Below are 24,476 nucleotides of genomic sequence, written 5' to 3' on the forward strand. Positions count from 1 at the left end.
GATGCAAATTTATTTTGAGTATGTCCATTCATCCATTTTCATCCGCTTAGTCTGGGGTCGGGTCGCGGTGGCAGCAGGTCCAGCAGGCCGACCCAGGCTTTCCTCTCACCCCCGCAACATTTACCAGCTCATTCTGGGGGATCCCGAGGCGTTCCCCGGCCATCTGGAACGAGATATAATCCCTCCAGCGTGTCCTGGGTGTTCCCCGGGGTCTCCTACCAGTTGGACGTACCTGGAAAACCTCTAATGGGAGGCGTCCAGGAGGCATCCTGATTAGATGCCTCAGTATTTTGAGTATGTAACAAGCGGAAATTGACACGATAGAAAATGTGTAGAAAAACGCACCAAAAATTAAGAATTACTTTTTGTAAGACATCAAAAAAACAGTGTATGGGAATACATTGCATTGTAGCAGTTATGATGTATTTCATTAATGCTAATTTGAACAGAAACTGGACTTTCAAATGGGACTCATTGGGTATGCGAATTGATATTTCCCATAAATAAGCACCAGTCAATTTCCCAGCAGAGACTGTAGTTCCACCAGCCTCGCTGTACAAATAACAAATGCTACCAGCTGAATCTTGATCCTTTGGAACAGACATAATTAATATGTTTTGAATTGCAATGAAGGAAACTGTCGAGGCTTATTAGAGAGCGTTTTGTCACGCTTTGAAGATGTGATCATTTGTATGCGCATGTTTTACTTGTTTGAAATAGGTTGAATGGGAGAGACAAGGCCCATGGTGATGGTGATTTGTGGCAGGCAGTATAGAGCCTCAAGGGACTTATTGGTCCCCCGGCTAGCCTCTCGCATCGTCTACCACGCCCGAGGAAACACTAAAGGAAGACTGGATAGACCTGTCAGTGACACCTTAGAGAATTCTTCACTATCAGGTTTCTGCAGTGTTGCGGCCAGTTATAGTCAATTAGTGGGAAATCAATGAGTGAGACTTGAGTGTGTAAAAACTATGAATTTTCCAGGGAAACTACATTAAGTGCACTGGTTGAAAACTATAATTTAGATTACGATATGAGGGTGTTGTTGTTTAGCTGATGTTGAATACATTGAAATGTCAAACTCTCATTGTCAATGATAGTGTGCCAGACAGAAGACTATACAACTACAAATTAACAAGAAGAACAATGAAGAATTGTATACATATATATATATATATACATATATATACAGCTAACATTAACAGAGATTTCATTGAGTCATATTATGATGTGTTTAAGATCAGATCGATAAAAATGTGGATTGAACTATGGTAAATTATCCGTCTAACTGGCTAATCCGTCTAACACTAGCTTTAAGCAGCTTACAATAAAAATATGAAACTACTAATGAAAAGGGGATGTTTTTTAATCAAAGGAAAAATGCAGGATTGTCCTCATCATATTCATTGTTTTGAAAGGCGAATGAGTTGTTTTTTATGCAAATAAACATTAGATGACAAGTGGTAAAGGGTGCTAATGCTACAGCTGAAGTGGGTCCCAGGACCGATATATGATAGCATGTTTTATTAGCATTTAGAAATCCTGCTAAGAAAAAACATCACATTGATCCCACCCGTCCATAGATGTCCTTATGCCACCATGAGTTTTATCACTGGAAAGACTGACTGACAGAAGATTAAGCCATATTTCGATATGTGTATTTAGCATAGCAGCATTGAGATCAACACATTTCCAGGACAGAAAAACCACATGCTTGACGTTCTAAAGGCCCTGTCACATGTTGCATTTGTTGCGCCATCAAATCCATTGTTATCAATGTAGACGCGTGTAAAAGGTGCGCAAGCAATCCCAAGCACCTCAGGGCGCGACTAAGACGCGACCAGGGCATTACAGGCGTTCAACTTTGATTTGTCATTTAACAAGAACCAACCAGTCAGAGCTTCCAGATATCTTTTCTACCTATGGTAAATAGTAAATACAGTAAATGAATGGAAGAGAATGCTTTATGAATTTAAGTAAATGGGGGCAGGATTTAAGGGTCATTGTGGGGGTGAAGTATTCATTTAATCATGCCATTATTGTAATAACATAACTTGAAAATGACACTCTTTCAAAGAATTATTTTGTTTTAAAACACATTTACTTTTAAGCCTTATTTGAGCTTATTTCAGGTTTATTCAAGCCTTATTCTGTTGGTGTAAACCGGCATGAAACTAACTACTTAAATAGACCTAAGGCACTCTTGTGCTCTTGTGGATACAATCAAGCTGCTTAGAGGCGGCGGGGGCTTTAGGGTCGCGTGTGGTCTGGATTGCCTGAGAGAGCTCTGCCCCACTCAAGGTGGGGGTGTTTGTCCACATGGAAACCCAGTGGATCCAACGAGGCGGCAGAAAAGCGTCTGTGGTTCAAGCACAGGGCTGATGAACGCCGTGTCACGTCTCCCGACATCAGCATCTCTGTAGATGTGTGCAGCCTGAAACTAGCCAGCACGGAGGTTTGAAGCCAGCACTTCAAACCCATACGTTTATATGTGTGAGGAGTAGGGCACAAACGATTGGTTAAGCAACAAAAATAAATAAAGATATAAGGAAAGTATATATTGTAATATATAACAATTAAAATGTCCCTTTCAACCAAACTACACTTTGTTATTTTTGAAAAGTACTATAATATGATGAAACTACGAAACAATATTTCCTCATGAATACACGCGCACACACACACACACACACACACACACACACACACACACACACACACACACACACACACACAGTATACAGGTATAGAGCTGTGTGCGCTCCTGCAGGCACCAAGCAGCAGTTAGCTACATTGCAAAAGACTCAATTAGAGGGGTTTCCTTCAAATATCTTATTTAACTTTAAGTGAGGAACTTGTAATTGGTTATGAAACAGTCTCAACTCAACATTGATATCTCTCTATGACCCACAAAATAAACATGACGATCAGTGAGGTGATTAGCTATCTCTAGTTATTCTTAATGCTTGTAATCGGTGCCACTGGGTCGGATGAAATCATGCAGGTTCATGCAGAGGGAGCTCCGGCAGCGACCAGCCCACCACAGACAGGCCCACATTTGACTTTGCAAAATCTCGTCCTCTGGCCAAGAGCAGAGCCCTGCTTCTCTAATCTTTAAGTGACACTACACTGCTAGAGGCCCAGGCCCTGCTGTCACCTAGAGAGAAGGGATTAATGGGAAAAACAGAACCAGGACTGAGTTGGGAAAACTGTCAGACCCTGCTGCATTAAAATTAAAGCTTTTCTAAATCGACTATGGTGCTCGGAAACACCACCACTTTTTTTCCACAGGGACAACACAAATCGACAAGAGATGAAAGTTCCTCTTCTGTCTTAATGGAAACAAACACCGGATGACCTCAGCAAAATGGGCGCAACTGAAAAGTCTGCCTCTGCATCTTTCTTCAATACGTTAATCATTCATGCATTACATGTGTAATGTATCTGGAGTACAAAGTCCACCTTAAGGAGCAGTGGAATTAAAGGACACAGATTGAAGCAAAAAAACAACAACACATAATTGAGAAATGCAGCATTAATAGTTAATAGGAAATGATCTCTGTTCCCGCAGAGAACAGTAGCGGGATCCACTCACTTGTTTTGGTGCTTTGAGCCCTGCAGATGTGCATGGTACTGTGCCACCGAGTTCAATGTGACGCTGCAGACTTCACAGGTATAGCTCCGTTTCAGACCTGGAATCAAACAGAAACACATTTTTAAACCTGAATTTTCATAGGATTATAGAATAAATTAACCAATTAATAAATACATTTAACTTTGCCTCTTGCACACTGTGAACCAAGACAAACTTCCTTCAAAAACACGTCTTACTGTGAGTGGGAATCTGAAAAATACTTCAGACACATTTGTTGTATTTCCTGATAAGAAATGTTTATACATATAATGTTTTACAGCTCAAATTGTGCCAGATTTCTTGGATTATAATTTGATACTTGATGTGAAACTGTGTGTGTTTTCCAACATTTGTCTAAATTAAGTATGTTTTTTTATGTACGTGTTTAATAAATAAGTTTCTAATCATCGTCCTCTGCATAGGGAGAACGGCAAGGTGGATGATTGGTCAAACAAACACTGGACCTTTTCCCAAGTGACCACTGTAGATCAAGATAGAAAAGGAATATTTTAAAACTAGAAACTTAAATTTCTTTAGAAATGTAATTTTAATTTACGAAACGGTCACGTTAGACCTAGAAATAAGGAGCGGTCGCGTTAGATTAGAAGCGGACACGTTAGACCTAGAAATAAGGAGCGGTCGCGTTAGATTAGAAGCGGACACGTTAGACCTAGAAATAAGGAGCGGTCGCGTTAGATTAGAAGCGGACACGTTAGACCTAGAAATAAGGAGCGGTCGCGTTAGATTAGAGGCGGACACGTTAGATCGGCAGATACAAAACTGTCACATTAGACCAGGAAATAAGAACCGGTCAAGGAAATTATAAGTGACAGCAGCAGAGTGGAGAACCTATTTAAAAGTTTGACAGCAACAATATGATTGGCTTATGGAAATTGTGCAGCATCTGGTTGGTTATTTAAAGTGGACGCCCCCCAATCAGCCGATATAGCAATCACAGGGAGAAACACAGACTGTGAAATGTATGAGAGTTTCTTCCTTTCTGAACTACTGCTTAAGCTCCATGTGTGTTTTTGGATCTTCCCATAGAGCGCCACTTTTGATTATACCGGGGAACGACGCCACAGACACCCAGTTTGTGGGCAAAAGGCTAAATCACCATTCTTAACTCATTTGGCAAATGATTAAACATACTTTTATTTTAATGAAAGTCTAATAGATGATTACTTTAATGTCAAAAAGTTAAGGAAATCAATGCAATTAAGGACATATATATCTGAAACATTGAGGTGTCTGATGATTTATTTGGGATCAACAAAATTCAATGATTAATCTATTTTATTTTAGATCGTTTATCAACAACATTCTCACTGTCTGTGATAATGGAGGTATTGAGTCAGCGCCCTGTTGCTGCAAATTATGAGCACCCTTTGTAATTGCTGTCATGTTGTATTAATCTTATTGTGGTATGAAAAATAGCGATCTTGATTGCTTTGCTCTCACAATTGCGTTAACTCCTTCATAAATATGCCTCAGAGCAGAAGGCCAAGACAATGTAAATGTCACGCTGCTCATTGAATCACATTTCCATATCCTCTTCAATCTAATTTTCCCCATGAATGATTGTTTACTCTACCGACCCACCAAAGAATACGCTGCTGAAATGTAGAAAGCTTAGTTATTTTCTTCTTTCAGGGTAGTGGCAGTTGATCTTTCCATGAATTTTTTATTTTTTGTATTTATGTCAGCTATTTTCTTCTAACATTTTGATGGAGAGAAATATTCTCCACAGAGAGAGAAGTAAATCTCTCCCTTTCATGTTCCCTCGGATAAGCTGCACAATAACCACTCTGTCAGTCTGCCGCCACCAGGGCTGAGATTTCAATTTTGCACAGTCGTCCCCAGATGCAGTCATAAGCTGACATTAAGGTTCTGCAGCAGGCAGCGAGGGTCTGTTCTACAATATGTGCAGATATGGGAGTATCTGCACATATTGTTCATACAGAGTATTTTGAAAGCAACGGTTTTTATTTTGAGAGCAAAGGTTTATTAATTGTAGCCAGAAATTCTAGTTACAAACGAGAAATTTGCTCTCAAAACATATTTTTTTTGTTTGCGTAATACACAAATCTACCTTCATACCTCCACATCAACTCTGGTAAAACCAAATAGCTGGTGGTAAACGCTCTCCTCCAGGGAATGGACATTGAGATTGTAACAAAATATCTGGGTGTTCACTTAAACAATAAACTGGACTGACTACACACAAAGCAGATTATCTGCTGAGGAGACTGAGATCTTTTGAAGTGCAGGGAGCACTCTTGAAGACATCCTCTGATTCTTTAATGGCATCAGCCATCTTTTAGTGGTCTGCTGTGGCAGCAGCATCTCGATGGCCGACAGGAAGAGACTGAACAAACTGTTAAAGAAGGCCAGCAGTGTGCTGGGGTGTCCTCTGGATACGGTGGAGGTGGTGGGAGAAAGGAGGATGATGGCAAAGCTATCATCCCTGATGGACAACACCTCCCCTTCTAGGGCGCCCTGGCAGCTCTGAACAGCTCCTTCAGCCACCGGCTGCTTTACCCCTGGTGTGTGAAGAAGAGGTACCACAGGTCCTTCCTTCCTGCAGCTGCACAACCAGCTCTGCTCCCAGTGGCCCACAGAACTTTAAAAACCTGTGCAATATAAATACACTGTGCAATAAGTTAATCTGTCTGTATAATATTTCAGTTACTGTGGATTCTTTAATTTTTTTTGTATTGCTTATTTATAATACTTGTTTTGATCTTGCTTCTTTTTTACTATGTCTTGTTTGCACTTTACCCTATGCTGCTGTAATCCCATTAATTTCCCCACTGCGGGACTAATGAAGGATTATCTTATTTTATCTTAAGCGCAGGGCGCCTTCTGGCCTCTACAGCACTTCCCCTCTATCACCTCTACCTCCTACTTTCAGAGACAGTCATTGGAGAATCATTTGTTTTGGGTAACTTGTGCCTTAGCAGCTCAGGAGAGGATGCAGAGGAAGACAAATGTGCCCTGAAGTCTCATTAATTTGCAGACGGCGTTATCAGCAGTAATCGCCATATGAGAGTCCATGAGTTAGACAGTGGAGCACGCTCACATCACTAAAAGCAACAAAGCAAGGACAAACTTTGATACCAGCACACATTGGAACGAGAGTTACTTTATTCTCTGCCCAGGACATTGTGCCACTATATCTTAACATAGCAAATAATTGTTTGCTGCGCTGAATGCTCTATATTGCTCCTTTAAGCAAATACCAGTAGAAAATAAAGTAGCCTAGGGGTAATCCACTCAAGCAAAAAATGATTAATGAGAAATTTCAGTAAATGTAATTGAATGAGCTCATCTCAGTGAAACTGTGGATGTATTTACAAAACATCTAAGGCTAAAAGTAGCTTAACTGGCTAACTTGGTCTCTGGGGAATTCACATAGCCTTGTAGCGCTAAAAACAACTCTTCTAAAAGTCACAAGAGACATTTTCAAAATCATTGAGCTGCTGTGAGTCTCCTTCCATCAGCTTTGAAAAAAATACACAGGTATCTGATAAACTTTGAAAAGCCTATTTTCATGGCAGATGTGTTAATAGGATCAACAATTTGAATGCTTAAAGAATTGTGTTTTGTAGCACTGAGGAACCTGAATTATTCTATCTATTAAAATGACTCCTACACAATAATTTCCCATGCAACTAAACTTCATTCTCAATTATGTTTTGAGTGAAACATTTTCTTCTGTATTACAGTCACGGTTTAAAAAAAAACAAAAATGCAAAAAAACTACTTGGTCATCAAAACATCATGGTTTGCTAAAAATAAGTAATTTAAGTGATGTAACTTAAGATACGTAAATACTGTTAGTTGTTTAACGTAACATTAAAGTAAGTCAACGTTGACTTTTGGTTTCACACAGGAGAGACACAATTCTCACGGTGGAACTTGTAGAAGGCAGGTTGTCAGGCCTGGACTGAAAGGAGGACCCAGATGCAGGGGATATCCGTACAGGCGCACTTTATTATTTCCTTAGGTCCTCTTCGACGAGTGAAAAAACCATTAGGCTGTGAAAACAACTTTCTTACAAAAACGCTCCCGAAGGAGGGAAGAAAAACAGGGAAAAAAAACAACTTATGCACAAAAACTTTCAGGAAAACTCTAACTAGGACTGTGGACGCTGGCTTTGGTGCATGGACAAGGAAAAACACTTTGGCACAGGACAGAGGGAAGACGCAGACTATAAGCACATGAGGGCAATGGGGAACAGGTGGAACCACTCAGGGATCAGGGGAGACAATCAGACCGGTGACACATGAGGAAGAGCAAGTGACCTGAAACGAGAGGAGAGTCAGGCTTCAAAATAAAACAGGAAGTTACGAGACAAAAACCCCAGACAAGACAACCCTCACCGCGGTGTGACAACAGGATTTTAGTACGGCTTTAATATGGCTCGGAAATTATTAACAGTTTACTCTGATTTAGTTAAGGTGCTAGCAAGTTAACCTTTCTCAATGGAACTTAAAAGTATTCACCAACACAAGAGTCAAAGATTCAGCTACACAACTGCAGATCCGACCGAAATACCACACGACCTCAGTCGGAATTTCAAAAGGCAACATGAGCACCGACGGGAAAGTCAGTGAAGCAGTCATTAGAAACGGTTTGGAAAAAGGCAGGCACTTTCAAGAAATACTTGGCATTGATTGGATGAAGCATCAGTCTGGCAAACCATCCTTGCTGAAACTAGTCCAGAGGGAAAACATAATTTCATTGAAAAAAGTGTTCAGTGAAACACATTCTAACTCCGAAATTGTCAAATTCTTGTAGCTCTCGAAGGACCTCTAACGTCAGTATTAGATGTCAGGGACAGTTTCCGCTAGTAACATGAATACTCTTTAAAAAAAAAAAAAGTAGTATTCACAGCAGGAGACACCGTTTCTGCTCCAAATAAGCATACAGTCTCTCTTCAAAATAACTTTACTGAGATTTTAGTTTACTTACGGAACTAAAATACTTGGGAAGGCTTTTGAAAAGATTGGGGTTTGGCTTAAAATAAGTATGTTTGCTGTACATTTGTTATTGTTGTCAAATAAGTTACCTACGTTTGCTACATAACTCTTGTTGGGTATTGTTACTGTGAGGAACTTTTAACTGGTGATGAAACGGTCCCAATTTAATTATTATATTCCTGTAAGGCAAACAGTAAAATAATTCTAAACTACGTTTGAGGAAACTGAATAATTGTAGTCTTTCATTATTGAAAACGTAAAAGTATTGTATGGACTCAGTTGCAGCAAGTTACAGATTAATCAATATCTTTTTTTGTATATCATCGTGGTCTGTCTCAGACGAAAATGCATCGTCTGAGAGGGGGAGAGGCACACCCCGAAATGGAATGGGGAATTTTCACTCACACGAATAAGCAAACACGCTCCGACCAGAATCCAATCTCATTGAATGCTCATAGAGCATGGTAATGGCTAGATAGTCTATATCTGGCACACTTACCTCCACATTGACTGAACAATAAGTCACAAATTGGGTACGCCGAGTTGAGTTATGTCTTTTTCTCTGTCTCTCAGCTAATTGAGACCTATTGCCTGAGCCATTGACAGGGAAGATGGTGGCAATACGACTGATCGGCAGCGTAGTTGTCTGTGTGGACTGTTTATGAGCAAGAAAAAGGTGGTGTAGGTTCAGTGTTCACGCTAAATTAACCAGCAGCCATCTGTCCCACTCAGATGGTGCAAGTTTAGCTTAATCCGTCTCTGATTGCAGCAAGGCGTCCATGCTTAAAGACCATATGCTAAATATAAAACTGTATGAAACAAATCGCTTTGTAGGTTGCAACTATGGGACATGAAATGGACTTTCAGAATTAAATCATCACTCAAAAGTGTTTTCAACCCCTTGAAGCGATAAAACTGGCATGCTCACCCAATCACAGATAAGATGGTGTCTGAAATTGGACGCAGTTTGGAAATGGGCAGTGGGTAGAGATGTAATATCTTGATAGGATAGGCATTAGCTGGAACAAAATGCTTGGACTTCTGCTGGTCCAATCTAGTGTTTAAATTGGACATGCTAGTGTACACGAGAACAGACTTTGCCATGTGTTTCCTTTTGAAGAGGACCTTGATCGGCCAGCTATTACATTATTAATAGATATTTCAGGATCAAGGGGAGTGGCAAATATAACACAGCCAAGAGCAACATCTTGAGAACTGCAACTAAATGGCTGTGTAGGCTGAAGAGCTGGAAAGCAGAGAAGAGGGAGACAATGTGTTAGATCATATCATATGTAGAACATGTGTGTTGTGTTCACATGAATGGTGGTTATAGCTAGACTGTAATATTGCCTTCTGCCATGATTCTGCTGACACACACTGCAACTATCATTATTATTAGTCACATCACATATACCATAACTGCTTTTATTATTATTACTTCATTATTATTACTTCATCCACTGCTGCTGTTATTAATAGCAGTCATCATTGTTCTGCTTATAACTGTCATATGAATAATGTCAGTCATATGCATTGATTGTGTTGTAACTCTGTTATGTTGTTCATTCTGTATACATGCCATCCATAACACTTCTGTCCCTTCTGATAGAGGGATCCTCCTCTTTTCTCCCTACGGTTTCATTTTTTTCTTTTTTGGTGCCGTTTTTCCTGTTCCGACGTGAGGACAGAGGACAGAGGATTTCATATGTGCACAGATTGTAAAGCCCTCTGAGGCAAATTTGTGGTTTGTGATTTTGGGCTGTACAAAACTAATTAAATTGCTTTATTGACCAGTATCTCATTATTAAAATGAGTTAAATGATATATTATAGCTTAAATTCAACATGTGTGGCACTTCTCTAGATTAATCATGCTCTCTTGGTTTAGAATTAATCATGGTAAGCTCCATAAACTTCTCTTGTGCATATCATGATCATATTCCACATTAGGATGATGGCTTGAGCCAGCTGACTGCTCAAACCTAAGTGTTATTTAGGGCCAGAGCACTACGTAGTCAGAGCGGAGGACCTTTTGCATTTTGATTTATTAGGGCCTGAGTATTTCGATTTTTTATTATTCCGATTTGTCATCATTGCGCAGGGAAAAGAGGTGCTTTTTAAATGTCCACACCAATCCGACTCGGCGAAAATACCAATCTGATTGGGGTGTCGGACAAAAGTAAAAAAAAAAAATAGCTCGATATTAAGTGCGGGCAACAGCCCTTTTAGTTGTTGCCCACACTTTTTCCCAACTATGGTGGGTCTGGTCTATGAAAATGTAGTTAACTGATATGTTTTTAATGCTTAAAAATGGAAATTCGGCTTGATAACGCCCCCTACAAATATTAATTTAAGCACCCCAGCGCTACGGTTGGCCTACATGTATGATACTTGGTAGGCATATGTAACACATGTAAACTGAAAAGAAACCCCCTACAAAACTAACTTTTTTGAATTTTTGTGAAAGCCCATAGTTTTCACCCCCTACGACCGATTTACCTGAAATTTGGCACACGTCCAGTTAAGCTCTGCCTACTTACATTTTCCGCCATTTCGAATTTTGTGAAAAACACATCGTCAACGCCGGGTCCGATTCTCACAAGATTCTCTGTGTTATCATTATTGGTTTAATGTCAAAGGTTATCAAAAGCTTTTTGTCCATACCATTGTTTTTATTTCTCGGCCAAATTGCCATGGTTTCCCAGTAGGTGGTGCTATGTCTATGCATTCATATTGGCATGCAGAACTCTTCAAGCCATGACTCTCATAAAGCATGTTAACTTTGGGTCAGTTTTGACAAAGTACAGTTCAGTTACAACAGCTCGATGCATGATTGCAAACCATATAAAACAGCCCCTACACCACGTCCACGCTGTTCCATGAATCCTCAAGATTTTAAAAACCTTTGATCACAAAGGTCTTTAGATTGTACTGACCTAAATTTGAAATGGATCTGATAAATTTCCTAGGAGGAGTTGGTCATAAAAACATCTGCAAATGAAAGCTCAGTGTTTAATTTAAGTGTTCGAGTGACAGCAAATGTACCCCACTTTTCTCTTTCAACCTCTGTACTCACAGCACGTCCTTTTCTATTTCACTCACTTGTCTTTGTCAATGTATTGCTATAGTACTGCCAGACCCTCCAGCACAAACACACAGTTGGTTTAGAGACCTGCATTTACTTTGACAGTCTAGTTTAAAAACTAAATGTGTACAGGAGTTCATTTAAAAGAGTAGTCAGAGATGGACTCAAAACATTCAAGGTTTAAGCCCCTGCAAAATGACATGACAACGGCACTGCTCCACGCATGAAATACCGTCTAGTGGTCAAGCAAGTTCTATGTCACGTCAACCAGCGTCCGGCAAGTACCCTCGACGTGTGTGAAGGTGCGAGGGCCCGGTCAGTGCTGCTGACACTCAATGAGATTGTTAGGGAATTATATCGCTCTATTAAAACCTTTTGCAAACTCTACAGTTATTTGCAGTAAAATGTGAGCTATACCAAAATGACTAGAAGCCATTTGAAGCAGCACAGGTGAGCAGTTATAGTGTGCTGCAAAGTGAGGCTATATTTTCTGTCTATACAGTTTTACCCCTGAAGAGTGTATTCTCTCCAATTCAAACACAGGAACAGTGGAGGGCTAATGACCCGCTCATGCCTTTACGCTTTCTTTCCCCCCTCTCATTCCTTTCTTCCCCATAGCTGCACGGTGCTGTATACACAACAACAATATGTAGACCCCTGGAAGACAACACCTCCTCCTTTATGGGAGCTGTTGAATATTTCATCACATCTGAGTCAGACTGCACATTTTCTCAGCAAATTGAGAAGTGTGCTTGGACGTCACTGGAGGTCAGGGAGAGCGAATGGTAAGCAGGCAACGGGATAAGAGAAGAGAATAGGGAGATGCCAAGAAAGATAAAAAAGAGGAATATAGAAAAGAGCTCCAAGGAAAAATGGTAGAGGATGCGATCTCTCCAGCAGCATCCCCTGCTTCCCCGCTGTCCCAACTGCTTGGCCGCCTGCTGTGGTCCCATTCTCCTCTCTACATGGGCTCACAGTGCTGGTTTTGCCTGATAGGAAGATTTGCCACTTCATTACTAATTGATAATCGCTGGAGAGAAACACTAATTAGCCCAAGTGCTGAAGGGCGCAGCTAGCACGCTGACATTTTCAGCCTTCACAGCCATAATGACTGTTGATGTTTGTGAATCCATCTCCTCCGTACACATAGCACAAAACAGGCAAAGTGCAAAAGAGATTGAGCAAAAGATAGGAATGGCTTCAGTTAGAGTGGAGAGGTTCAAGGGAAAGTGCAGGAAAGTGCTCATGACTTACAATACAATCACAGTAATGCTTCGGGATTTTATTTAACATGTTTGCACAACCCACAGTTTTCTTTCCAACAACACCACTAAATGTCCTTTAATCCTATTCTCTACTCATTCTGCCATTGAGATTACAATTTTTAGGAAATTATAACCGGATCTTCTCTGATTCCTTGACATTGTATAGAAAAACCTGTGATGGGAATTTTATATTCTTAGTTGTAGTTTATCTTTTCCAAATCATCTTCTGTCCTGCAGCTGTCAAATGCAAATGGTATACCATTCCTGTAGCTGTTATCACATAATCAATCACTTCTGTGGACAGGTCATGAATTAAGGACATGACGAAGATCCTTTATTAAACCACAGGAGGTCCAGTCCCTTTGTTCTTGTTTCCACCTGAGACAACAGGCTCCTTTGTAATCCCTCACCTTTGATCTCTATGTATAAATGCCTATGTAAGATGTCACTCCTTAGTGCATCCTTTGGCAGACTCCTCTGCTTGGAGGACATCATTCACAGGACTAGTGGGATGGCTTACGATACCGGTGACAGTGTCCCTTTAAGAGCAGATATCGTAACCATAGGAACAGGTTTGCTTTGGGGGGTTGAAGGTGACGGGATGTCAGTGTTATGAGGGGAAATGTTTGTGAGAGGTCGATTAAACGGCCACAGAGGTGTGCAGCCAAAAAGATATGTTTGCCGACTTCGTTCATTCCTGCGCTCCTACACTGGGAAAAAGTATTTAACAGTGAGCTTCCTTGTAATCTTGTGATGTTTGGAACATTTGATTAGAATTCTTCCATTTTCAGTTCCAGAAGTGACCAAATCTAACAGCGTTTAGGTTATTTCACATTCAAGACTTGTATTTATTTTGTTTCCCTGTGCTATGTTCACATGTTTTAAATGAGTGGTGGGCTCTTCTGGAAAAAATAAGGTGATTTCATGAATGTCATATTTTTGTGTACCAATCAGTCAGTTCAAATAAAAATCTGATGACGTTGTTTCTCATGTTGCCAATCGAATGTGATCAAGTCCGATACTGTCGTTACACTAAAATAACACCAAATGCCTTTTAACTATAAAGGCAAGACAAGTAGGACACAGTGCAATGTATTGACTCATACACATACATATATTCCCTCGAAATCTTCACTTCTGACCCACTAGAAGTGTGTGGCCTAGTCTGGGTTAGCAGAGACCTTGCCCTGTGCCCCTAAGTTTTCTTTAGTTTTCATGTTGCTGTGTTCCGGACATTTCTGAATGTCTGGTTGGCCTATATAAAAAACGCATCTAAGGTTTCAGATTGTAAGCATCAAAGTTACAGAATTAGCAGAAAAAGTAAAAGGTGAAACTCCAAGCAGACAAAGACAAAGCTCTTCCAAATTGAGAGTGAAGTCTGTGTTGGCTTTCAGGCGCTGGCGAGACCCGTAGAGACCTTCGTAGAGATGGGGAGAGAGGCCAGCTTTGAATGTTGTGTTAAAGACTGCAACCGACCAATCCTTCATGCCTTTAATTGTTGCTTATTTAGTCACAAATATGAACTGTTATAGAGGCATTTATAATTTAAAACAAAGTTTTCAGGGGCTGGATACTTACATTGATATCGAAATTAGCCAAATGACAAAACAGATATAGATTCTTGATCTGATTGATGTAAGCAAAGGACAGCCCCCCTCTCACGCGTGTTCTCGTCTTGTTCTAACGCAGTGGTTCTCAAACTTTTTCTGTCAGGCCCCAACAAAATTGTAACAAAATGGTCCAACTTTTTTGACTCCTCCATCCGTGCTTTTTCAAATAATAGAATAAAGAAAATGTAAATCCCTTTTAAGTAAACCAGATCGCTCCACCAGACAAAAACTAGTAACATGTGCAATCACCTTGTTAGAACAATGCAAATAAAGTTCTATCTCTGCTAAAAATAATTACTATTTGGCAAAACAATGACCTATTGTGGCTCCAAATAACCTGTTTGGCACTGAATATATTTTCAAGATGATAACAATAACGTTCAACCTGTGCAAAACAAAATGAGTGTAGATGTGTGAGCATCACGTTGTATCAGTATTAGTTGCTTCAGTGAGCTGCTTTCCTCTACAAATATTTTTAAACGGGGTTGTAGATTTGATATGGCCGCTCTCAATTCATGATCAATGTTGAGCTTCGATCTATATTCTGTTTTGAGAGACAACAGCAGAAAATACCTCACGGAGACTTTTAGCAAAACGCCAAGAATCGGCGAGTCGTGCAGCGTAACCTGTTAACGGTGTAACGTACACATTTCCTTGAAAGTACAGGCATTTCTCCATGTATTTATTAATGACATTTTATGTCCGTGTACTTTGTACTTTTGTAATATGTAAAGTTATCATGTTCATGGGGAGAGTGGTCGTCCTGAAACCACAAGGTAGCGGTTCATCCCTGTTATAGTTTCATGTTGAAGTGTCCTTGAGCAAGACACTGAAGCCCCAGAGCTTCACAGCTGCACACTGCCCCTTAATTACTAAGGATGGGTAAATTGCAGAGAATAATTTCCCCACTGGGATTAATGAAGGATTAAAAAAAAAAAGGATTTTTTTTTAAGAATATGCATCACCCCCTCGCGCCCCACCTGTAATACCTCTGCGCCCCACAGTTTGAGAACCACTAATCTAACGTAACAAGTCTCTGCCAGCAACATTTTTACAGACGCTGCACACTTCATGTTTTAGAGGAATCCTACAGGGTTTTGCCTGAATATTTGCCTTAGAATATTATAATTTTTCTACTGCTAGAGGACTTTAATTTAAATAACGCCTCTGATTTTCTAAAAACTTCAAACTTATAAAATAAGTATAAAATATGCACCAAGGAGCAATATCCCAGGTTACATGAAATTACAACGTATTATTAAATAACCTACAACCGATTAAATTGAATTACAGTGCTTAGTAGTGATGCTGCCAAACCATGGACCAAATGTTCTGAACCTGAAATAGACATGTTGTTATAACCTCAATAGCCAACAGGACTGAACTGACTGCAACCATTCAATTTGCCCTCAACCAGCCATGCCATCAGCCATGCCCTCAACCATGCCTTCAGGCATAAAGAACCAATCAGGCCTGTCAAATCAGCTGTCAGGACTTGTTTTGCCCATTCGGTGCGATCACGCGCCAATACACTTCATAACACCTCTGGGCTCCCTCTGCTCTTCTGGCAGCCGGCCCTCCATTGCCTGGAATCATTTTCTGTAATTGCTATTGACATATTGTGACCGGAAGAGGATAAGCAAGAACGTTCTCCCATCCTCCTCTGTACACTTAACAGCTTGTGACATGCTGGTGGACTCCAGAAGGGGTCAAGCTGACAGCTTTAGTCAAGAGGGCAACTGGTAGAGGACTTCCAAATGATCAGAGTTCTTTCCAGATGTAGTCTGATGCTGCTCCTCTCACTGATCAATATTACACATATCACATTATTGACTGTAGTTTGTGGTTTTGGGTTAAAATAAGTACACTTGTTAAGTAACTTACGTACGTGGTGTTAGTTAAACATGTAAGTTACGAAATAAAATTAGTCAACTTTCATATTTAGTAACAGGAGTCTCCTGGGTGAAAGTCCTTTTTTTATCCATACATCCAACTTTCCAGACCCGGCGCTATGGGCGGGCCCTGGGGTGCCGGTGTGTAAAAAAATAACACACACCTTGAAAATCCTCTCACATGCTCCTACTCGACCAATCACGTGTGTATTCCGTTAAGCTTTACAGCAAACGGACCGACTCGCATCTGAAATTAAGGCACAGAAAATAAACCTAAGAGCCCAAATGATCAGAACCCTAACACATGAATTAATATGATCAACAGGAGAAATGAGTAAGTGAGAAAGTGGTTTAATAACCAGGTATAGTCCCTGAACATACAATTCTCTTTTAGATGACAAGAATATAATATATTGGCTCTTTTGATTGACTGCATGACAATTCAGTTAAATATTTTTTCCTAAAATTAAGGACTTAAATTATTCAGTTTATAGAGTCACATTTTTCAAAAGCTTTCCGTTTTAAATCCAGTCTTTATTTTACTTGAATTAAGTACTACAGCCACTAACGGTTAACGTCGTCTTGGTAATTTACCATCTGATTAGATCATAACCGCCTTCTGAACATACTAATAGGTGTAGCAGGCCCCTTCTAAGCCATATCTATAAGGCTCATAACCACATTCAATCAGCTGATATCAACCAAGATGGGTCAGGTTGCACTCAGAAAATTAACAGACGCCATCAGTGTTTGATCCTAAAAGCTGCACTAGTAGATTGCCGCGCCGCCCAGCTGTTATAGCAGGCATAGGTACACATACCACGGCCCGCCACTGGAGACGCCAGATCATCTCAGATCAGCTGTTCGGTATTACTCTGCTCAACGCAACACACGACCATGTGCTGGTAAAGAGTACATGGTACATACATTTTACATGTGAATGTTCTTATTCTGAAAACTGTTCTTGAAAAACTGAGACTGAAACATGCACATTGTGTAAACATAGTAAATAGTTGTTATAGATAGTACATATTTTGACTCGAATATATGGTAATTATTTAGTTTGAAAACAAAAACTGTTGCTCAAGAAGACACTTCAGCTGCTAATTGAAGATCTTTTTTATAATTGGATGGCTTTTCCATTTTTGTGGTTTTGGTTAAAATAAGTATGTTTGTTACGTAACTTCAGATACATTTCATGACATTGAAGTTAGGTATTTAACATAACATAATTATGTAACTTAAAATAAGTCTACTGTGACGTTTGGTTTCACACTGGACATTAACAGCTGTCTCCGAGGTTAAAGTCAGTGTTGTATCCCTCCTCCTCCTCCTCCTCCTCCTCCTCCTCACTTTGTCGCTCTTCACACTACGTCACCTGACTTCCAGGGCATTTGGTCCGAGTATGTGCTTCGTCAGAACATGCAAATTGCCTTTGGCAGTGCAAAGAATCCATCACAAAATAATTAAGGTTGACAAAAACATCATGTAGAGATTGGGAAGATATTGTTTACCTTTCATCTCTCCCATGTCCAGGGTCTTCCCCAACTGCTCCAGCAGGTCTGCTCTAGCAGCATTTTTCTTGTGCTTTTTGCCATCATAATGTTGCTGAGCCATGCCAGGGTTGTTGAACCAGGCGTTGCATAGCTGGCAGTAGCGGTCTGAGTCGCGGCGCTGTCGCGGGGAGGTCATGGGAGACGTTTCTGGGGAGCTCTTAACAGGACTGGGGGACGCCTCTGAAGGAAACACAAAAACAAAACATAGAATTGAGGTTCTGCAGGGATTTTACTGGTTCAAGAGACACATGTGACTTGTTATATGCTTTTATCAACACCTGCTAATTATCTATTGTATCATCTTGCTAATGTATGCCGTCTTTTCACCTTGCATCATAGCAGAGTAAATTCCATGTAATGCCATTTTATTCAATATAAAATAAACATGGCTATGAAATAAATCCTGAAATGAAGCTACAAATATAGGTAAATAATATGAATACATAAATTTGTCGATATGTTATTATATTTGAATGAATAAGGCGTGGTTATCTCACATCATTATTTATTCAATATTGAATAAAATGTAAAAGAAAAATGTAATTCTTGTCTTTGTGAATATGTGAGATCGCCACACATTATTTGAATACAACAGATACAAAGAAAATGAAAGTCTCACAATAAATAAAAGCAGTCCTTTCAAAACACATATATTCCTTTATTGAACTATATCGCCTCATTTATGTTTACATTTATTTATATATGTATTAATGTATTGCCTCACCAATTCCTTCAATATTTATTTAATGATGATAGTTATATATATGTTTAATATTGAATACAATGTAATTCAATATATTTCACTCTGAATTGGCTGTTATAAATATAAGAGAATGGAACTCTTATAACTCTTAAACTCTTGGATTGGATATATCTATATCAGACAAGTGTTATTTGTCGAAACGGCCACAGTTGAAAATGGGGTGTGCATCGAAATGCAGGAAAAACTGCTTAAGAATAAAACAGTTTTCCAGGATACTTTAAAACATATTGCTTAAAAGTCACGTGTTGTTAGTCAGGGATTTAACCAAGAATGCCAACTACTAAATGTCAAAATAAAAGTTGACTTCTTTAAAGTGGACGCCTGTAGCCAGCCGACAGAAAACAATGTAAGGGCTTTAATGAGCACTGAACAGCAGCAACGACTGCAGCTCTGCAGCCCCCTGAAAAACAAGCTATTATCTCCAATAAATGCCTGAAGAGGAAAACCTAAATTCTACTTGGCAAACAGATTAAAGAGCCTACCCTCCTCGTGGCCGCCCACTTGTGCTTTCATGCATGGATGACAGCATTAACCCCGAACGAGTGCCGCGTTGCACTGAGCGCTCCCCAGCGCAAAACGTGCATCAACCTAATCAGTTTTAACCCTCGAGTGCTCGGTCTACCCCAAGTCAACATTTAGTGCTGTCCAATTACATTCCATTACACCAGTCAACATTCCAAAGTGGCAACTCCAGTGAAAACCATCGGGGAGAGAGAATGCATAGAACCTCAACTGTCAGCATATTACTTTGTGAGTTCAGCCTGAAGTGATCCAGAGCTGAACCACAAGGAGAGCACAGTTTAAAGTGGCATTATGTTTTACATTAAGCACTTGGCTGATGCTCTCATCAACTGCAACTAGCTAATATGTAGGATTTGAATCTGACTTTTTGGTTATAGGGTGACGTCTCCAAATAATAGGCCAATGTCAACTGTCAGATTTAATTCAATTATTGTAGGAGGTCAGAGGTTAGCGGCAGAACAGAAGCCCATGAGCTGTTTTGGGATTGAATGCCTTGCTCAAAGAAAAGCGGCTTAGGGGGTGCATTGTCCACATACATCAGCAACTAAAGGACTCAAACTAGCCATCATACAGCCAGCCTACCCACCAAGTTGAGATTGAAGGAGCCCCATCTGCTCTTTTGATATTCAGTGAGAAAACTATAGTTGGTAGCTTGAAATATTGTCTATGTACAACAAAGTAAAATTTTCAATGAGGGCTGTTAAGACACCTCTGGCATAGGAGACATAACCTGAAAGCACAGCTCTTGGATGACAATTTAAAGGCTGCGGAAGACTCAAAGAAGGTTACATATGTACCGTTTGTGGAGATGACAACGAACAAAAGGGAGACAATTATTGATTCCTGACAACATGTTGACTTCATAGTGTACTTTGTTTGCTGCTTTTTACTGTTATCATTATTAGGAGTGCAGTTTCTACTCTTCCCCCTTGTTCCCTTGTCTCCTTGGTGTTCCTTCCTTTGACCTGCTGTCTCGATTCCATACAAATGCATCTCAAAGTGAGAGGAGGCCTGCCAGAGGAGCTATGAGTGGTGAAATGAGAGTTGAATTAAACGTAAATATATAAGTTCATGATCACTTTAACGCTCATCTGACAGTGATCATAAAATACAGCGGTAGGCTATATCAAAAGATACAGTTGTGCCACTTGCATATTCATTTGACGATACTTTAAAATGACTGCACCTAAGCAAGGATGTCTCACTTTATTTGCCCATTGAACTTCAGTATTGATTTCAATTCACTATGTTGTTCGGGGCATCAGCCACCTCAGCTGACTCCTTTCAACACAAAGGATGATTACAAGACCTTGGCAAAGCTCATTTGTCATTATCAGTGCGACCTCAGCATGCACTATCCTCCTCCAGCAAAGTGTAATCACACTGATTTACTATTCTTTACAACAGAGTCCCGGCCATTTGCCTCCCAGCCCACCAGTTTTGTGTGTTTCCGTTCAAGGTGACAGACTCCTCATTTACATCATATCATGTTTTTGCACGATGACTCCAGTCTCATAGATAAGCCAGCAGGCACATCAAGGAACGAAACCCTTTCCTCCCATTTAGTACATCATTAGAGCCATACTGTTTCACACCCCTCTGTGCTTTGATTGAGGGTTCAGCTCGGCTCCGAAGGCGGGGCTCATTGCCATCGCAAAGAGGCAGACGGTTTCACCTCGTTGTGGCACCTGCTGCATAAAAGGACACTTGTAAATGAAAAGGCCCTCGCTTTTCTATATCATAGGTTTGAATGCCGGCAAGACTAAATGTACCTTCTTTTGCTGCACGGAGATGAATTCAGGAGCTGCTAAGTAGGCTCCTGAAAACACTAAGAGGACTGTAGCATTATCCTGAAGCCATACAATTTATTTTGACAGTGAGGAAAACTTTTTTGGGAGAATCATCAGCAGTGTATGAATCATCCTAGCCTGATGGTCTTGATGTATCATCATCAAGTCAGGGAGACAGTACGCATGCCACATTTTAGCTGTTAGTCAGAGGAAATACTGCGGCATTTTAGTGGCCTGGTAGGTTTTCCTCTGAACATCAAATTCATTCTTATTCAGATAGTAACATCCCTGTCCTTCAGCAGAGACATGTTCTGTGGCAGTAATAATCATATTCACATCACTTAGAGTCTGCAGGGAGATGCGTACCACGCTCACTGGATGACAAGCGTACATTTCAAAAGGCTGCTTAACATGAACGGCCCTATTTTCACAAAGCAATTTCAATTTCAATGCATTTCATAAACTACAGAGCAGCTTGTGTGTGTGCTTCATTGGTAGGGAGTTAAGACAAATAGGAGTTGTGAGTTATTGGTGCAAAAGCAGCACTGCAGCAAACACTTTTGCTCTGCCGTTTGAAACCTTTGCTGTGCTGTGAATTTGTTAGCTGTTAATTTAAAGCTCATTCTTATTTATGAACTTGGCTCTTTTATTTGCTCTGTTTTGGGCTTTATGGATATTTTGTGAGAAGAATTAGCTCATCACCGAGTAAATAAAAGTAGCTAATTAACAATCCATTAAAAAACTAATCTACAGCAGAGCAAAGCAAACACACACCTTTCACCTCCTCAAAGCCTCAAAGAAATACACACTGTTGTCATATGCCACATGGATGCATCAAATACCTCTACTATTGTAGAGCACTGAGTTGGGTTTATAAGCCAAATCCCCTCCTTGCATGACATTTGTATGCAGACAGAGAAGCAGTACAAAGTAGACCTATTTAGTGTGAACAAGGTTATACATCGGAGGAGATTCGGCCTCTGTGAGGAGAGGGATCAAAGTACTCTTGTCCATGCAGTTCTCTCTTCCTACAATCCTCACCACCCTCTACTCTGCCCACAGACCCTGTACCACTCAAAATATTGAATCAAAAATGTTTCTCCTTTTATAAATCACAATCTGAACCAAGGTGAAACTTAACCGACTAAGGAGAGTTTGACCTTTAGAAATCCATTTGCTGATGTTCAAAACTGACTAGTTTTCAGCTGATCGGCCATGATGTCCGATCGGTCTAATATTTACTTACATCAGTTTTGTCGATCACATTTACACACGTTGCTGCATGATGCTTTTACATTGGCACACAGCGGCACAGACATTATCGGCCCCGTAACCTTTCGTTGCCGTGGAAGTTCGACGACTTGAGTGAAGAAGACAAAGCTTGCAATTTGTCACAACTTCAAAATAAGAGATGAAGGAACAACCATAAAACATCTTAAACAACTTGATCAGACACTGATTTTATTGCTGGTCAGAGTAATTGTATTGACCGGGTCATCCTGCGTCTTTGCCTCACATAGACTTCCTTATAATGGCGCTAACAGCACAACGTACGAGGGTTGCATTGACTCAAATTATGGATTCAAGGTTTGCTCAGTGAAAACTGTAAAATCATGATTTGTTTAAATGTAATCTTTAAAAAAAAAGGTAGGTTGTGTGCATGAAACATGAAGGACGAAAACTCTTTGAATGGTCTTGTTAATGTATCATTACTATTATCAAGCTGAGGAGCATAGATACACTCCCTTGTAGCTAATGTTGCGTATGATGATCGAAGAATGGAGACTATCGAAAAGTGATAAAATATGATAAATATTTGAAAATGATGATCTAAACACCCGTTTGCTACTTTAGCATGTCCTTCCCTGATTCGTCACGCTGCTGGAAAAACAAACAAACGTCAGCCTTCATTACCGATCGTCTACGAGTGGTTAATTGACCATGGATAATGGATTACAGGCGTTGCTGACCTTGTCGTCTTTACTAGCAGCTGCTGTGCAGTTAAATTGTGCATTTTATAATCCTACTACAGCCGATATGCGGAGGAAGCAGCTGTTATTGCAACAATTAGTGAGTGGCAGGTCCAGCAGCGTTATCAGCTCTTCAGGTTGGACGTTTGTGGCTCTAATGCAGCGTTTACACTTTACTCGCGTGAGTTTACTCGCTCAACTTTATGTGGTTAATTCGCGTCATTTACGCCGGAAAGGGGGCCCGGCTTTTCCGTGGCTTATCTCCGTAAAAATAGTTATCTTTTCCGCCATGCACCATTGAAATAACCACTAGTTCTGCTTTATACTTGTTGTGGAAATCCCACAAACGTTGGAACAACGTCTGAATGACTGCCGCTACTTCGGGCGGACCAGCTGCCAGTTTGATTCAGCGACGGCTGTGATGGCGGGAGGAGCATCTCAACGCTGGTTGGCTTTCGCAACTCGGCATCATGCGAATTTGGAGTTGGAAAAATGAGGCGAATTTTTCGCAACGCGCCATTTACGCCGCCTGCCGAAAATGTACGTTGTTTGCAACCATTCGCGTCTGTGCATTGACTTTGCGTGCAATCTACTCGCGCAAAAAATGTGCACTGTTTTTGGTGTGAACGCAGCATAAGGGGAGCGATGGACTCAAAACGGAGGACTTTCCTTTTCTTAATAATGCTTTTTTTGTGAAGTCCACATAGAAACTGTCAAGGAACAAAAGCAGAAATGCTCTCCAGTATGACAAGGACTTCAGCCACCAGCAGAGCTATGCATGTGAGAACTCCCCTATCTGACCCACCTGCTGGACCACCTCGACCCCGCTCACCACCACCATGTTAGCTTTTTCCACGGCGTCTAAAAAAACCCCTGCGGCAGGGTGGTTCAATAAAAATGTCCTAGTAGAAACTCATTTGATTTGTGTGTGTGTGTATGAAATAAGTAGTCACTGTATGACTCATTTGATTTGTGTGTGTGTGTGTGTGTGAAATAAGTAGTCACTGTATGACCAAATCTCTGTAGCAACCCTGAGATTATGACACTTAATTGATTGAACATACATTTTTTTTATTTTTCCTTTTTTTCAAAAGTTGGGTGGTGTCCTAGTGCTAAATTATGTTTGCAACAAGCTTCTGTTACTTCCCGGAGTTTCCCCCCCAGCACCAATGACACGAGCACACTCAAGGTATCGTTTGTAACTACTTTTATTGTGACATGCACGTGCTGGCAGACTATGCCTCTGCTCTCTCCTCTCTCTGCTCCATTCCTACTGAGCTTCATATAGGGACAAGACACAAAACCCCTAAACAGTTTCAGCTGAGGCCAATTAAATCTCATCCCAGCACCTATTCCCTGAGCCGCTCCTCCACTCCCCCTTCGCAGCTGAGCATAACCACAGTTG

At 40.5% G+C, this 24,476-nt stretch overlaps 1 protein-coding gene across 1 annotated transcript in view; it reads right to left on the bottom strand.

Moving 5' to 3' along the window:
- Positions 1 to 3,591: 3,591 nt before the first annotated feature.
- LOC306739858 (zinc finger matrin-type protein 4-like) overlaps positions 3,592 to 24,476 on the bottom strand; it is a gene marked incomplete at its 3' end in the record, with an annotated part of 91,318 nt that continues 70,433 nt past the window's right edge. The window contains exons 5-6 of the mRNA XM_079221923.1: positions 17,985 to 18,206; positions 3,592 to 3,692 (exon numbers count right to left, since the gene is read on the bottom strand). Of these exons, the coding sequence (XP_079078049.1) occupies positions 3,592 to 3,692; positions 17,985 to 18,206 (323 nt within the window). The remainder of the gene's footprint in view (positions 3,693 to 17,984; positions 18,207 to 24,476) is intronic.

This window comes from Taurulus bubalis, assembly GCF_910589615.1.
Source record: "Taurulus bubalis genome assembly, chromosome: 8".
In the NCBI taxonomy this organism is placed as follows: Eukaryota; Metazoa; Chordata; class Actinopteri; order Perciformes; family Cottidae; genus Taurulus; species Taurulus bubalis.